We start from the raw sequence: 17,264 nt of genomic DNA on the forward strand, positions 1-17,264 counted from the left end.
TTTCAAATCGTTCCAAATTGAAGAAGCTCGGTGATTAATTAATATTGTGGAGGTCCAAAATTGGGTGTCAACACTTTTTAAGGTTTTAGACTCCTTATCAAGTTAAAATATATTGGACAAATAATTTTAAATGAAAAAAGTACTATTTTTTTTGCTTTACTTTCAGAAGGAAATAGGAATTTATAGCTTATCGCTAATAACAAGAAAAACAACTTTTCTACTTAAAAGCACTTTCATTTTTGGCCAAACACATCTTTTTAATATATAAATTACATCCAGAATTGGACGTGCATCTTATTTCATCCAGCAAAAAGTCACACATGATGCACCATTGAGTCCAATGGAACTCTAGCAAAAGTAGTCTAGAACAAGCCCTGGAATTGTCTACAATTAATTAGTTTAGCTGATAAAAAAAAATTAGTTTTGTCGAATTTAATCTGGTTTTTAGCAAATCACTAACAACAATAATATGCTTCATTTTATCCTTCATTAAATAAAATTAGGACTAATATCTAATATCTACCTCCTTCATAAATTTTATTTTGAATTTTTGAGGTTATAATCCTTTTCATAAGAGTAATTTGAAGAAAAAGTAGCCGAGAGATAGAAACAATTGAAAAAAAAGGGGTTAAAAGTTTAATTTTACAGAAGCATAATTTCCGTTAATATAAACCTAAGCAATTGATATTAAAAGAATAGATAAAGACCAAATTATTTGATAATTTTTTAAATATTTAAAGGATTAAAACTAATAAGTATATAATTAAGGAGCTAAATTTATGACATTTTCTCTAGCGAGTTCAATTTAGTACAGTTTTTCATCAGTGTCATTTTCCAATTAATATATGTTCATGCATGCAGAAACATGATACTATTAAAACCTTTATTAATGCGTTGACAAAATTAAAGTTACACAAAACATATTATTCAAACATAGTTGTTGATCTACTGATTGCATAATTTCTTCAGCATATATTTTTAAAAAATAGTTTTGGTGAGTGCGGTACGGCAAGTGTCATATGATTGATTACTATTGAATTAAATTATAAATAGTTAATGAATGATCCAAATCTAGAGTTGGTAGTTTCTTGTAATATAATATTAGTATTAATTAATGTGCAAAACTCTTTAATTACTCTTTCGAATTGTTTGACTATATATCTCATGGGAGCTTAGGTTATCCGAAAGAGAGCATATTTATTTGATCAACACACCACTTGGCTCACATGCCGGCCTTATTTTTTTTGAAAGTGGGTAGCGATGCCTGCTCTGATATCATACTGACAATATATGATTATTTCATCTATAAATTTAAATTGTTAAATAGAACATATTTATATTTACTTCGTTATATATGTCTTTAACAATTTTCTTATATAATATCAGTCTAAATAACCATTCTCATGAAGTAAATCTTTTCGCTATATATATATCCTTGTAGAAAGTGGTTCTTAGGTTGTGTTCGGTATAAAGGAAAATGTTTTTAGAGAATAAGTGAATTTTCTACTTATTTTTTAGTTTTTAGTATAGATAAGCACAAAAAATTATATTATCCTTAAAACATTTATATAAATTCAGAAAAATACTACGAGAGGTCATGTGTTGTGGAGGTAAGACTCACATCCACCCATTTATGTAACCATAATTATCAATACACAGGGTAGGGGGTCAAAGCCAAACCCCCATCACCTTCGAGTGTTCATAACTCAAGGTGAAACAACTTAATATGAACCATAAAAGAAAAAGAGGTGAGGGTAGGGAGGTAGGGGCTAATGTGGGGTTGGAAATGAGGTCTGTTGGAGGATGGAAAGGACACAATCAATGTGAAATGTCACTAGTAAAATTTGTGTTCACTACTTTCATTAGAAAACTCATTTTTTTAAAAACTCATTTTCTTAGAAAAAAATATTTTTCAACATATTTGACCAACCGAACACACCCTTAGTTTTCAATTGTTTGTTATCTTTAGTTACAAGTTTCTATTCGAGCATTGTTATAAACAGGAAACTCTAGTAGAAAATGTCTTACCCCCTTTTACTGGCCTATTCAATGCAATATATAGATTAATATATGTTTTTCCTAAATAATTGAGAATAATTTTAAAAAATTTCAATTGGTTTTGCAATATTCCTCCGCAGCCCCCACCCCACCACACACCAACCACACACAAAATCCAGCAGATAAAATCATTAAAAAAATGCTTCCGCTACACAAAGTGGAAACTACAACGTACAATTATATAAATGGCAAGTCAAAATTGATATATTTTAATCTACACATTTCCTAATAAGTAGTAGGTTATATTTTATTTTAATTAATCATAAAACGAGAGACGCAGCCCCAACTAAATTTGCATTAAAAATAATTGATATAAATTATATAGTCTGAACATTTCGTGCATGAATTGTCCTCTTAATTAGAAATTGTCAAAGTTGGCTCATTCGTAGACATTTTTATTGACCTATAAATACATCCACATATTACTCTCATATATCATCACTCATAATCATTAACAACAAATAGAAGTGTACAACTTCATTAAAAAAAAAATGGCTTCTCGTAGCTTTCTCTTTATTTATGTGTTAGTCATGTTTTCTCTAGCAGGCATGGCGTTTTCGGACTTGTCCGATGATTTCTACCACCATATCTGTCCCAAAGCTTTACCAACCATTAAACGGGTTGTTGAGGATGCAGTCAGAAAAGAAAGACGAATGGGTGCTTCTTTGCTACGTTTACATTTTCATGATTGTTTCGTTAATGTGAGTTTCTTTTTTATCTCCCACTTAATATTTGGTACTTTGGTTGCTATATATATACGTCGTTATTAATTCTTCTACTTCTTTTTAAATGCAGGGTTGTGATGCTTCGATTCTTCTTGATCAAACTTCTACTATTAATAGTGAAAAGACTTCTCGTGCTAATAACAATTCAGCTAGAGGATTTGAGGTGATTGATAAAATTAAATCAGAGGTTGATAAAGTTTGTGGACGTCCAGTTGTATCTTGTGCTGACATCTTAGCTGTTGCAGCTCGTGACTCTGTAGTTGCTGTACGTATTATTACTACTCCCTTATTATCTTAAAATAACTATATACTTCTCTAGCTTAATTATGAATTTGTTTCTTAACATGATATTTTTACATGAACAGCTACATGGACCAAGTTGGAAAGTGAAACTCGGAAGAAGAGACTCGACTACAGCAAGTAGAACCGCGGCGAACGACAATATTCCGACTCCGTTTATGGACTTAGCTGCACTTATCAAAAACTTCAAGAAGCAAGGTTTGGATGAGGAAGACCTCGTTGCTCTCTCTGGTTCCCATACACTAGGGTTTGCTCAATGTTTCACCTTCAGGAATCGCATTTACAATGAGACTAACATTGATCCCACCTTTAGAAGACAACGCCAAGCAAATTGTCCACGTAGTGGAGGTGATTCCAATCTTGCTCCACTTGATCCAACACCAGCTCTTTTCGACTCAAAATATTTTAGTGACTTAAGGTCCAAGAAAGGGCTTTTACATTCTGATCAAGCACTATTTAGTGGAGGAAAGACCGATGATCTTGTTGAGAAATATAGTAAAAACTTAGGAATGTTTTCAAAAGATTTTGCTGAGTCTATGATTAAGATGGGTGACATCAAGCCATTGACCGGAAAGCGAGGCCAGATTCGTGTCAACTGCAGGAAGGTGAACTAATTAACAAGTGCTGATGAAATAATTGTTTGAAGAATTTGTTTATTTTCAATTGTAAGTGCGATTTTTTAAAAAATTAATAGGCTATCGCTTAAATGTACATGTTGTATTTCATCAGAAAGGTGGAAACACAAGAGGGACCGAACCATACCTCCAAAATAATTCGGAGTCAAGCTCTCCAAAAAAATTGTAATTGTGATGTTTGCTAGTTTGGATTCTTTTTGTCATTTCTTATAACAAGTCAGTTTTGTATCTTGTTATTTCATTTGGGGTTCACTATTGTTAGAATGTATACATCCACTATACGTCAACGGACCAGGTCCCTTGACTCAGATGGAACAGTAACTTAAATAAAAGCATTAAAATAAATGACACAAGCAGTTTACGTGGAAACCCCTTGCTTAAGGGAGGATAAAACCATGACCTGCACTCACAGGATCTCAACTCAACTCCATTATCATCAAGGAGCAAAGATTCAGATTACAAGCTCTTGCAATCTAAGAATTTAACTCTAAATCCCTTCCCCCTCACTTTAGCAACTCTGTTACTAACAAGTTTCAAAGCAACAACTCTGTTGCCCACTAAATCAATTAACCCTAATCGATTTAGACTTCACTAACTCACCATAACTAACTCTAGCTACAACACGGATTCAATGTTAAAGACACTAACTGATTTGATTCCTTTATAACACAAGAATAGATCTACAAGAATAAGTTCCGAAATATAAACCTACAACAACTAAGAACAATGAAAACTCTAGATCTATTAGGTCTCTTGTTGTTCTTGAGGAGAATATTTCTGGACAGAATGGCTTTTGCTATGTTTTGAACTTTCAGAATGCAAAAACTAAGGTTGTGTCCGTTGATATGAAGCTTATATGTAATGAACACAAAACACTAGAAGCAATGTTACTGGCCAACGACCCTACCACTCTACACCAGACGCGCACCACCTCCTACAGATGGCAGAGTGTGCAAAGTACTTTTTTCAGTTGTCCTTTTCTCGTACAGGAGCACCATTCTCACATGAGATTTGATCCCCTTATCAGATCCCATTGTTTATATAAAGCGAGAGAAAATTGTATATATACATATATTTTCGTTCCTCTCTCTCCCCTCTCCCAGATCTCGCTCGCCACTCTCCAGATCTCACTCGCTAGTCTCTCCCTCGCGTCTCTCACTTTATACAAATAGAAATGTATAAATTGTGTTTCTGTTTGTATAAAGCAAGAGAAAATTGTATATACACATGCAAATACATATATCTGCGTCCTATACACTTACAATTATACAAAGTTCAACTTTGGCGACAAGGGTTACTTGAAATTTGAGCATATAACTTGGGCACCATATCAGAGGAAGTTGATTGATGTTAGCCTTTTGGTGCCCGAAGAGATCCAATGGTTGAATGACTACCACTCTAAATGCTCGGAAATCCTCGCTCCTTATTTGAATCAATCTGAGATGGAATGGTTGAAGAATGCTACTGCACCCATTGCAGCTTGAGATGTTCAGTGCTCTTACCCTTTATTGAATAAAGTTTGTAAAATTCGCATCCACACTGTTCAAAACCTATACTTCTTATTATACGTATTACTGCATTTGGAGATGGTGGTCCTGGGAAAAAAGAAAGGGTTTTATTTAAAAAATAAAAAAATAAAATAAAATAAAAATAAAATTACACAATACAAATATTCTCCTGCCCAGTTCTCTTTTGTCTTTCTCTCTTTCTCGCTTTATACAAACACAAATTATACAATTGATTCTTTTGTATATGTATACCGAAACAGATTATACAATTGCTTCTTTTATATATATGTATAGCGAAATAGCTAGCTTCTTTTGTATATATGCATAGAGAAATAGCCATAGCAAACATAAAGTTTGTTATGGAGCGCAATTATGCAAACTATAACTATAGCATACAAATATGATTTTTGCGTTTGCTATATGTAAAAGTTGCTCATTAATTAATTGCTAGTTTCTACCATAAAATTTCTTCTTTTTCATTATATTTATTGTATTCTCTTCAATAATAAAATGAGCAATAAGCAAATTGATAATATTATAGGCCTGGTGGACTAATTTGACCTTCAATATCATATCATCTATAGAAGTAGCACCTGAATCATATCCCAACACCAACTCTAATTAAGGAGGCTAGATTGTATTCTCCTAAAAATTCAGATAACAACTACTCCCTCTCTCCATTATTTTCTTTGTCCGTATCAACTTGGTATACCTTTAAGAAGCAAATCAAACAATTAAACAAAATGATAATTTTATTATACTATCATTTTTTGAATATACTCATAAGTTAAATACTTTGAGAAATGCTTTGAAAAATAATTATAGTTAATAAGAAGAATACATTAGAAATTAAGCGATAGTTTTTTTTAAAATTTTTTTAAAATTGAACAAATAAAAGTAAATATCTATTTTTGGTATATATACGGGATGAAAGTAGTACTAATGAAACTATATACTATAATTTTAACAAAAGGAGATAATTTTGCTACATTCTGACCAAGTTCAATTAATACAAATTTCATTATACAGAATCAGTATAAACAAATTAAAAGAGACATAAACGTATTATCAAACATAGTTGTTGATTTACTTTGTCACATATCTTCTCTTCATCAATATTTTGTTTAAAAGATTTTTCGATGAGACACGTTATGGCCATGGGCCATTAATTGATTAATATTGAATTAACGTACCATATAAATAATAATTAATGAATGAGCCAATAATAAACTAGACCAAAGGAAAGTATCCACTCTATTCTTTAATGAACTAATAAAGACCTTCATCAATTATGATCAATGTTATCCAATGGTTACCATCATTATATATAACTTAATTACTTGCATGTTGTTAACGGTGATATGAGATTTTTTCTAGATATAGTCCACGTTGAGTTGTTATTCATCTTTTTATATTTTGACTTTTTCTCGAAATTTGGAGTTGGTAGTTGCTCATAATATTATTAAGGGAAAAAGGATAAATATATCTCCGTACTATCGTAAATGGTATGCAGATACCCTCAGTCATAATTTTGGGACATTGGTGCTCCTGCCGTCAAAAAACTAGAACATATATGTCCTTCACTCTAATGGAAGACTAAATAGGGACACGTGGCGCAATCTTATCCATCAATCCGATATTTAATAAATATCCAGGCGGTGAATAAGATAATGACACGTGTATGTCCGTTAATATGAAGGGTATATATGCTCTAGTTTTTGAACGGCATGGGCATCAATGTCCCAAAAAAGTATAACGAGGGTATCTTCATACTATTTACTATAGTTCGGATGTATATTTGACCGTTTCCCTATTATTAATAAATCAATTTTAGTTTTTTTTAATCTCTTGATTTTCACCTAGAGGAGGTTTTTGGTACTAATTAATTAAATTCGTAATGCAATTAACCGCTCCATCTAAAATAGCTAGTATTGAAACTATATCAAGTTCTTATTTACTCCAAAGGGTAATTTAGAAATTAAAAGAGTTATTTTTATTTTCGTAATTAATTAATCGATTTGTAAAATTATAACCAAATATTTTTGAATAGGAATTATTTTTAATTTTTTAAGGTGATAGATTTAATATAAAAAAAATATTAGTTGATTGTAATTTATTTATTTTGATAGAATTCATCCAGTCAGGCTTTCACCTCAGGTGATGGTTGTGGAGAGTTTATTTTGCCAAGTCAAAACTGATAGTCTTTTAATTATAAGACTGACGACCCACTCAAATTTGTAATAATTGATTACCAATTACTCCATTTACTTTGTCTGAACATTTCGTGCATGTATTGATTCAACGTACCAGAAAATTAAAAATTGTTTTCTTAACTAGAAATTGTCAAAAGTGTGGCTCATTCTTGTGAGAGTTGCCAAACCTACAACTGTTGTCGTGTTACTGTAGTCAACAGTAATAACTTTTTCATCTATAAATACAGCCTTCATTTTAGTCTCATAATCACAAAATCATAAACACAACAAACAAGTGTACAACTTCATAGACTCTATATACGGGCGATATCTGCTTTTGACTGATAGAAAGCATCTCTTTTGTCCCTCCTGACCGAACTCGCCAAAAAAATCACAATAGAAAAAGTTCTTTTTGCCGGGAAATGGCTTCAAGTTATAACTTGGTGTTTCTTCATGTGTTAGTCATGTTTTGTCTAGCAAACATCACTTTTTCGGATTTATCAGATGATTTCTATGATGATATTTGTCCCCAAGCTTTACCAACCATTAGAAGGGTTGTTGAGGATGCATTCAGCCAAGAGAGGCGAATGGGCGCCTCTTTGCTACGATTACATTTTCATGATTGTTTCGTTAACGTCAGTTTAATTTCTTTTTCTCCTACCTAGTTAAATTTTTGGTACTTTGGTAATTGCTTGAGTTGTCGTTACTAATGTATATCTTGTGTAATAAATGCAGGGTTGTGACGCTTCCATTCTTCTTGATCAAACGGCTACTATTGACAGTGAAAAGACTGCTCGTCCTAATAACAATTCTGCTAGAGGATTTGAGGTGATTGATAGAATTAAATCGGAGGTTGATAGAGTATGTGGACGTCCAGTTGTATCTTGTGCGGACATCTTGGCTGTTGCAGCTCGTGACTCCGTAGTTGCGGTGCGTATTACTCATTTATTCCACTAATAAATATAGGAGTATAAGCTAAAGTTAATTTAGTGAACTAATATTTTGTTACATTATTGACACATACAGTTACATGGACCAACATGGGAAGTGGAACTAGGAAGAAGGGATTCGACTACAGCAAGTAGAACCACTGCTGATAATGACATTCCAACTCCATTGATGGACTTACCTGCACTTATCGACAACTTTAAGAAGCAAGGTTTGGATGAGGAAGACCTCGTTGCTCTCTCCGGTGCCCACACTCTAGGGTTTGCTCAATGTTCCACCTTTAGGAATCGCATCTACAATGAGATTAACAACATCGACTCCACCTTTGCAAGTCAACGTCAAGCAAATTGTCCGCGTAGTGGTGGTGATTCCAATCTTGCTTCCCTTGATCCTACATCTGCTCTTTTCGACTCCAAATATTTCACTAACTTGGTGTCCAAGAAAGGGCTATTGCATTCTGATCAAGCATTGTTTAGTGGAGGAGAGACTGATGAGCTTGTTAAAACCTATAGTACTAACCTAAGGACTTTCTCGAAAGATTTTGCTGAGTCTATGATTAAGATGGGTAATATCAAGCCATTGACTGGAAATGAAGGCCAGATTCGTGTCGATTGCAGGAAAGTGAACTAAGCACGTGCTTCTTGTAAAGTATTTAAAAAAATTGATTACTTTTCAATTGTGTTGTGATTTTAATTCATTTGTAACCTTTGTTACGTTAATTGTTCGGCCATTAATTTTCCAAGAAATTGGATCTTGTTGTTTTCATGTGGCGAGTGAACAAAGATAGTAATATTTTGAATGAATGGACTCCTCTTTTCGTTTTTAATAATTAGATTGATTATCTTCCGAGTTGTTTGATAAGTAGATTACAAAATTAATAATTAATTTGAATAAGCTATCTCTTCTCTTCTTCTCTGTGGACTGTCGTTAAGAGGCATGTTAAAAGTAATTTAATTTAAACGTTTACATTTTAAATTTGATAAGTATCACTTATCTAAATATGCACTTGAAAAACTAAATAAAATGTTTAATAAGTCAGTTTTGATTGGAGGCCATTGAGAGGTGAGTGGTAATTTCAAATTTGTTTGTCTAAAGTTTGAATCTTGTAAATATTTCATTTGGGGTTCACTATCTTCATAATTGTTTGACAAGTATATTATAAAACAAACTATTTACATAAGTTATCAAAAAATATCAAAACTATGGGGTGTTTGGTATGAAGGAAAATATTTTTCTAGAAAAGTGAATTTCTAACTTATTTTCTCATATTTGGTTGGTGAGTAGAAAATATTTTTTGGTATTTGGTTGGTGAATGAAAAACATTTTCTAAAAAAATTACTTCCTCTGTCTCAATTTATATGACTTACTTTCCTTTTTAGTCCGTCCCAAAAAGAATGACACACTTCTATATAAAGTAACAATTTAACTATAAAATATCTATTTTACCCTTAATGAAATGATTTACGGCCACAAAAATTTCTATCATTCATTTTAGAATTTAGACCACAAATTTTAAAAGTGCATCTTATAATTACATCCAGATCGAATTGGATGTGCATCTTATAATTTCATCCAGCAAAAAGTCACACATGATGTACCATTGAGTTCAATGGAGTACTCTAGCAAAAGTAGTCTAGAACAGGCTCTGGAATTATCTACAATTAATTAGTTTAGCTGATAAAAAAAAATTAATTTTGTCAAGTTTAATCTGTTTTTAGCAAATCATTAATAACAATAATATGCTTCATTTTATCCTTTATTGAATAAAATTAGGACTAATAATTAATATCTTCCTTTTTCATAAATTTTATTTTGAATTGTTGAGGTTGTGATCTTTATCACAAGAGTAATTTGAAGAAAAAGTAGCATAGAAATAGAAACAACTGAAAAAATAGGTTCAAAATTAATATTACAGAAGCATAATTTTCGTTAATATAAACCTAAGTAATTGATATAAAAAAATAGATAAAGACCGAATTATTTGATAATTTTTTAAATATTTAAAGGACTAAAACTAATAAGTGTATAATTAAGGAGCTAAATTTATGACATTTTCTCTGGCGAGTTCAATTTAGTACAGTTTTTCATCAGTCTCATTTTCCAATTAATATATGTTCATGCATGCAGAAACGTGATACTATTAAAACCTTGATTAATACGTTGACAAAATTAAAGATACACCAAACATATTATTCAAACATAGTTGTTGATCTACTGATTGCATAATTTTTTCAACATATATTTTTAAAAAAATAGTTTTGGTGAGTGCGGTACGGCAGGGTGCCATATGATTGATTACTATTGAATTAACTTATAAATAATTAATGAATGATTCAATAAAAACGAACTCTGATATTTATCAGTCAACTATTCTTGATTATCTTTTGTTTTGTCTTAGAGAAGCTAAGTTGACCTTTTCTTTTTCAAATCTAGAGTTGGTAGTTTCTTGTAATATAATATTAGTATTAATTAATGTGCAAAACTCTTTAATTACTCTTTCGAATTGTATGACTATATATCTCATGGGAGCTTAGGTTATCCGAAAGAGAACATATTTATTTGATCAACACACCACTTGGCTCACATGCCGGCCTTATTTTTTTGGGACAGTGGGTAGCGATGCCTGCTCTGATATCATACTGACAATATATGATTATTTCATCTATAAATTTAAATTGTTAAATAGAACATATTTATATTTACTTCGTTATATATGTCTTTAACAATTTCCTTATATGATATCAGTCTAAATAACCATTCTCATGAAGTAAATCTTTTCGCTATATATATATCCTTGTAGAAAGTGGTTCTTAGGTTGTGTTCGATATAAAGGAAAATGTTTTTAGAGAATAAGTGAATTTTCTACTTATTTTTTAGTGTTTAGTATAGATAAGCACAAAAAATTATATTATCCTTAAAACATTTATATAAATTCAGAAAAATACTACGAGAGGTCATGTGTTGTGGAGGTAAGGCTCACATCCACTCCATTTATGTAACCATAATTATCAATACATAGGGTGGGGTCAAAGCCAAACCCCCATCACCTTCGAGTGTTCATAACTCAGGGTGAAACAACTTAATATGAACCAAAAAAAGAAAAAGAGGTGAGGGTAGGGAGGTAGGGGCTAATGTGGGGGTGGAAATGAGGTCTGCTGGAGGATGGAAAGGACACAATCTAAGTGAAATGTCACTTGTAAAACTTGTGTTCCCTACTTTCATTAGAAAACTCATTTTTAAAAAAAACTTATTTTCTTAGAAAAAATATTTTTCAACATATATGACCAACCGAACACACCCTTAGCTTTCAATTGTTTGTTATCTTTAGTTACTAGTTTCTATTCGAGCATTGTTATAAACAGGAAACTCTAGTAGAAAATGTCTTACCCCCTTTTACTGGCCTATTCAATGCAATATATAGATTAATATATGTTTTTTCCTAAATAATTGAGAATAATTTTAAAAAATTTCAATTGGTTTTGCAATATTCCTCCGCAGCCCCCACCCCACCACACACCAACCACACACAAAATCCAGCAGATAAAATCATTAAAAAAATGCTTCCGCTACACAAAGTGGAAACTACAACGTACAATTATATAAATGTCAAGTCAAAATTGATATATTTTAATCTACACATTTCCTAATAAGTAGTAGGTTATATTTTATTTTAATTAATCATAAAACGAGAGACGCAGCCCCAACTAAATTTGCATTAAAAATAATTGATATAAATTATATAGTCTGAACATTTCGTGCATGAATTGTCCTCTTAATTAGAAATTGTCAAAGTTGGCTCATTCGTAGACATTTTTATTGACCTATAAATACATCCACATATTACTCTCATATATCATCACTCATAATCATTAACAACAAATAGAAGTGTACAACTTCATTAAAAAAAAAATGGCTTCTCGTAGCTTTCTCTTTATTTATGTGTTAGTCATGTTTTCTCTAGCAGGCATGGCGTTTTCGGACTTGTCCGATGATTTCTACCACCATATCTGTCCCAAAGCTTTACCAACCATTAAACGGGTTGTTGAGGATGCAGTCAGAAAAGAAAGACGAATGGGTGCTTCTTTGCTACGTTTACATTTTCATGATTGTTTCGTTAATGTGAGTTTCTTTTTTATCTCCCACTTAATATTTGGTACTTTGGTTGCTATATATATACGTCGTTATTAATTCTTCTACTTCTTTCTAAATGCAGGGTTGTGATGCTTCAATTCTTCTTGATCAAACTTCTACTATTAATAGTGAAAAGACTTCTCGTGCTAATAACAATTCAGCTAGAGGATTTGAGGTGATTGATAAAATTAAATCAGAGGTTGATAAAGTTTGTGGACGTCCAGTTGTATCTTGTGCTGACATCTTAGCTGTTGCAGCTCGTGACTCTGTAGTTGCTGTACGTATTATTACTACTCCCTTATTATCTTAAAATAAATATATACTTCTCTAGCTTAATTATGAATTTGTTTCTTAACATGATATTTTTACATGAACAGCTACATGGACCAAGTTGGAAAGTGAAACTCGGAAGAAGAGACTCGACTACAGCAAGTAGAACCGCGGCGAACGACAATATTCCAACTCCGTTTATGGACTTAGCTGCACTTATCAAAAACTTCAAGAAGCAAGGTTTGGATGAGGAAGACCTCGTTGCTCTCTCCGGTTCCCATACACTAGGGTTTGCTCAATGTTTCACCTTCAGGAATCGCATTTACAATGAGACTAACATTGATCCCACCTTTAGAAGACAACGCCAAGCAAATTGTCCACGTAGTGGAGGTGATTCCAATCTTGCTCCACTTGATCCAACACCAGCTCTTTTCGACTCAAAATATTTTAGTGACTTAAGGTCCAAGAAAGGGCTTTTACATTCTGATCAAGCACTATTTAGTGGAGGAAAGACCGATGATCTTGTTGAGAAATATAGTAAAAACTTAGGAATGTTTTCCAAAGATTTTGCTGAGTCTATGATTAAGATGGGTGATATCAAGCCATTGACCGGAAAGCGAGGCCAGATTCGTGTCAACTGCAGGAAGGTGAACTAATTAACAAGTGCTGATGAAATAATTGTTTGAAGAATTTGTTTATTTTCAATTGTAAGTGTGATTTTTTTAAAAATTAATAGGCTATCGCCTAAATGTACATGTTGTATTTCATCAGAAAGGTGGAAACACAAGAGGGACCGAACCATACCTCCAAAATAATTCGGAGTCAAGCTCTCCAAAAAAATTGTAATTGTGATGTTTGCTAGTTTGGATTCTTTTTGTCATTTCTTATAACAAGTCAGTTTTGTATCTTGTTATTTCATTTGGGGTTCACTATTGTTAGAATGTATGCATTCACTATACGTCAACGGACCAGGTCCCTTGACTCAGATGGAACAATAACTTAAATAAAAGCATTAAAATAAATGACACAAGCAGTTTACGTGGAAACCCCTTGCTCAAGGGAGGATAAAACCATGACCTGCACTCACAGGATCTCAACTCAACTCCATTATCATCAAGGAGCAAAGATTCATATTACAAGCTCTTGCAATCTAGGAATTTAACTCTAAATCCCTTCCCCCTCACTTTAGCAACTCTGTTACTAACAAGTTTCAAAGCAACAACTCTGTTGCCCACTAAATCAATTAATTCTAATCGATTTAGACTTTACTAACTCACCATAACTAACTCTAGCTACAACACAGATTCAATGTTAAAGACACTAACTGATTTGATTCCTTTGTAACACAAGAATAGATCTACAAGAATAAGTTCCGAAATATAAACCTACAAAAACTAAGAACAATGAAAACTCTAGATCTATTAGGTCTCTTGTTGTTCTTGAGGAGAATATTTCTGGACAGAATGGCATTTGCTATGTTTTGAACTTTCAGAATGTAAAAACTAAGGTTGTGTCCGTTGATATGAAGCTTATATGTAATGAACATAAAACACTAGAAGCAATGTTACTGGCCAACGACCCTGCCACTCTGCACCAGACGCGCACCACCTCCTACAGATGACAGAGTGTGCAAAGTACTTTTTTCAGTTGTCCTTTTCTCGTACAGGAGCACCATTCTCACATGAGATTAGATCCCCTTATCAGATCCCATTGTTTGTCAAATCATCAAAACTAAATAATAACACTATCTTTAAAATTGTTTGACAAATATATTATAACACAAATAAATTATTTACATAAGTTATAAAAAAAAAAAAGTTTTGTCCCCTTTCTCTTTGATTTATATATACCTTTTACCTTCTAATTTACGAGGTAAGAGTTCAAATCAAATCCCTTGCTACCCAAGGCAAATTTAATTTAAAAAGAAAAAAAAAGGAATAGCTATTCTTAACTACTCTCAGAGTGACTTGTATAACAAATTTGTACAGTCAATATACATTATATACGAGTTAAATTTTTTTAAATGTACTGTTGTTCATAAAGGGAGAAGTAGCTTGCTGCAATTTTCTTTGTAGAAAATATATTTATTTATTTTTTATTAAAATATCCCCAATTGGAGAATCGACACTTTAATTCAGTGTGGGGAAATTGTATATAATAGCAAACAATTAATTAAAATTAAATATCATAACCACAGTTTGATTTAATTATTGTACCCCATAGTAAATTGTTGCTATTTCGCCTCTCTCCCTGGTGAATTTCGCTCACCACTCTCGGCAGTCTCTCCCTCGCCTCTCTCACTTTTATACAAACACAAATGTATAAAATGCTTTTGTGTTTGTATAAAGCGAGAGAAAATTGTATATATACATATATTTTCGTTCCTCTCTCTCCCCTCTCCCAGATCTCGCTCGCCATTCTCCAGATCTCACTCGCCAGTCTCTCCCTCGCCTCTCTCACTTTATACAAATAGAAATGTATAATTGTGTTTCTGTTTGTATAAAGCAAGAGAAAATTGTATATACACATGCAAATACATATATCTTCGTCCTATACACTTATAATTATACAATACAAATATTCTCCTGCCCAGTTCTCTTTTGTCTTTCTCTCTTTCTCGCTTTATACAAACACAAATTATTCAATTGATTCTTTTGTATATGTATACCGAAACAGATTATACAATTGCTTCTTTTGTATATATGTATAGCGAAATAGCTAGCTTCTTTTGTATATATGTATAGAGAAATAGCCATAGCAAACATAAAGTTTGCTATGGAGCGCAATTATGCAAACTATAGTTATAGCATACAAATATGATTTTTGCGTTTGCTATATGTAAAAGTTGCTCATTAATTAATTGCTAGCTTCTACCATAAAATTTTCTTCTTTTCCATTATATTTATTGTATTCTCTTCAATATTAAAATGAGCAATAAGCAAATTGATAATATTATAGGCCTGGTGGACTAATTTGACCTTCAATATCATATCATATATAGAAGTAGCACCTGAATCATATCCCAACACCAACTCTAATTAAGGAGGCTAGATTGTATTCTCCTAAAAATTCAGATAACAACTACTCCCTCTCTCCATTATTTTATTTGCCCGTATCTGGTATACCTTTAAGAAGCAAATCAAACAATTAAACAAAATGATAATTTTATTATACTATCATTTTTTGAATATACTCATAAGTTAAATACTTTGAGAAATGCTTTGAAAAATAATTATAGTTAATAAGAAGAATACATTAGAAATTAAGCGATAGTTTTTTTTAATTTTTTTTTTTAAAATTGAACAAATAAAAGTAAATATCTATTTTTGGTATATATACGGGATGAAAGTAGTACTAATGAAACTATATACTATAATTTTGACAAAAGGAGATAATTTTGCTACATTCTGACCAAGTTCAATTAATACAAATTTCATTATACAGAATCAGTATAAACAAATTAAAAGAGACATAAACGTATTATTCAAACATAGTTGTTGATCTACTTTGTCACATATCTTCTCTTCATCAATATTTTGTTTAAAAGATTTTTCGATGAGACACGTTATGGCCATGGGCCATTAATTGATTAATATTGAATTAACGTACCATATAAATAATAATTAATGAATGAGCCAATAATAAACTAGACCAAAGGAAAGTATCCACTCTATTCTTTAATGAACTAATAAAGACCTTCATCAATTATGATCAATGTTATCCAATGGTTACCATCATTATATATAAATTAATTACTTGCATGTTGCTAACGGTGATATGAAATTTTTTCTAGATATAATCCACGTTGAGTTGTTATTTATCTTTTTTATATTTTGACTTTTTCTCGAAATTTGGAGTTGGTAGTTGCTCATAATATTATTAAGCGGAAAAAGGATAAATATATCTCCGTACTATCGTAAATGGTATGCAGATACCCTCAGTCATATTTTTGGGACATTGGTGCTCCTGCCGTAAAAAAACTAGAGCATATATGTCCTTCACTCTAATGGAAGACTAAATAGGGACACGTGGCGCAATCTTATCCATCAATCTGATATTTAATAAATATCCAGGCGGTGAATAAGCTAATGACACGTGTATGTCCGTTAATATAAAGGGTATATATGCTCTAGTTTTTGAACGGCATGGGGATCAATGTCCCAAAAAAGTATAACGAGGGTATCTTCATACTATTTACTATAGTTCGGATGTATATTTGACCGTTTCCCTATTATTAATAAATCAATTTTAGTTTTTTTTAATCTCTTGACTTTTCACCTAGAGGAGGTTTTTGGTACTAATTAATTAAATTTGTTATGCAATTCACCGCTCCATCGAAAATAGCTAGTATTGAAACTATATCAAGTTCTTATTTACTCCAAAGGGTAATTTAGAAATTAAAAGAGTTATTTTTATTTTCGTAATTAATTAATCGATTTATAAAATTATAACCAAATATTTGTGAATAGGAATTATTTTAATTTTTTAAGGTGATAG

The 17,264-nt window shown here is 31.8% G+C and overlaps 4 protein-coding genes across 4 annotated transcripts in view; all 4 read left to right on the top strand.

Moving 5' to 3' along the window:
* Positions 1-17,264, top strand: part of LOC125839970 (non-specific lipid-transfer protein 2-like) — a 554,062-nt gene that overhangs the window by 281,400 nt on the left and 255,398 nt on the right. The window lies entirely within an intron of this gene.
* LOC125839954 (cationic peroxidase 1-like) lies at positions 2,520-3,697 on the top strand. Its single transcript, XM_049518917.1, has 3 exons — positions 2,520-2,759; positions 2,854-3,048; positions 3,149-3,697. The coding sequence occupies exons 1-3, from the start codon at positions 2,550-2,552 to the stop codon at positions 3,695-3,697; spliced, it is 954 nt and encodes a 317-aa protein (XP_049374874.1). The 5' UTR covers positions 2,520-2,549.
* LOC125839951 (cationic peroxidase 1-like) lies at positions 7,841-8,996 on the top strand. The gene is made up of 3 exons (XM_049518913.1): positions 7,841-8,053; positions 8,154-8,348; positions 8,445-8,996. The coding sequence occupies exons 1-3, from the start codon at positions 7,841-7,843 to the stop codon at positions 8,994-8,996; spliced, it is 960 nt and encodes a 319-aa protein (XP_049374870.1).
* On the top strand, positions 12,222-13,625 carry LOC125839958 (cationic peroxidase 1-like). The gene is made up of 3 exons (XM_049518921.1): positions 12,222-12,485; positions 12,580-12,774; positions 12,875-13,625. The coding sequence occupies exons 1-3, from the start codon at positions 12,276-12,278 to the stop codon at positions 13,421-13,423; spliced, it is 954 nt and encodes a 317-aa protein (XP_049374878.1). The 5' UTR covers positions 12,222-12,275; the 3' UTR covers positions 13,424-13,625.

Source organism: Solanum verrucosum, unplaced genomic scaffold (genome assembly GCF_900185275.1).
Source record: "Solanum verrucosum unplaced genomic scaffold, falcon-dt-bn FXZP01000177.1, whole genome shotgun sequence".
In the NCBI taxonomy this organism is placed as follows: Eukaryota; Viridiplantae; Streptophyta; class Magnoliopsida; order Solanales; family Solanaceae; genus Solanum; species Solanum verrucosum.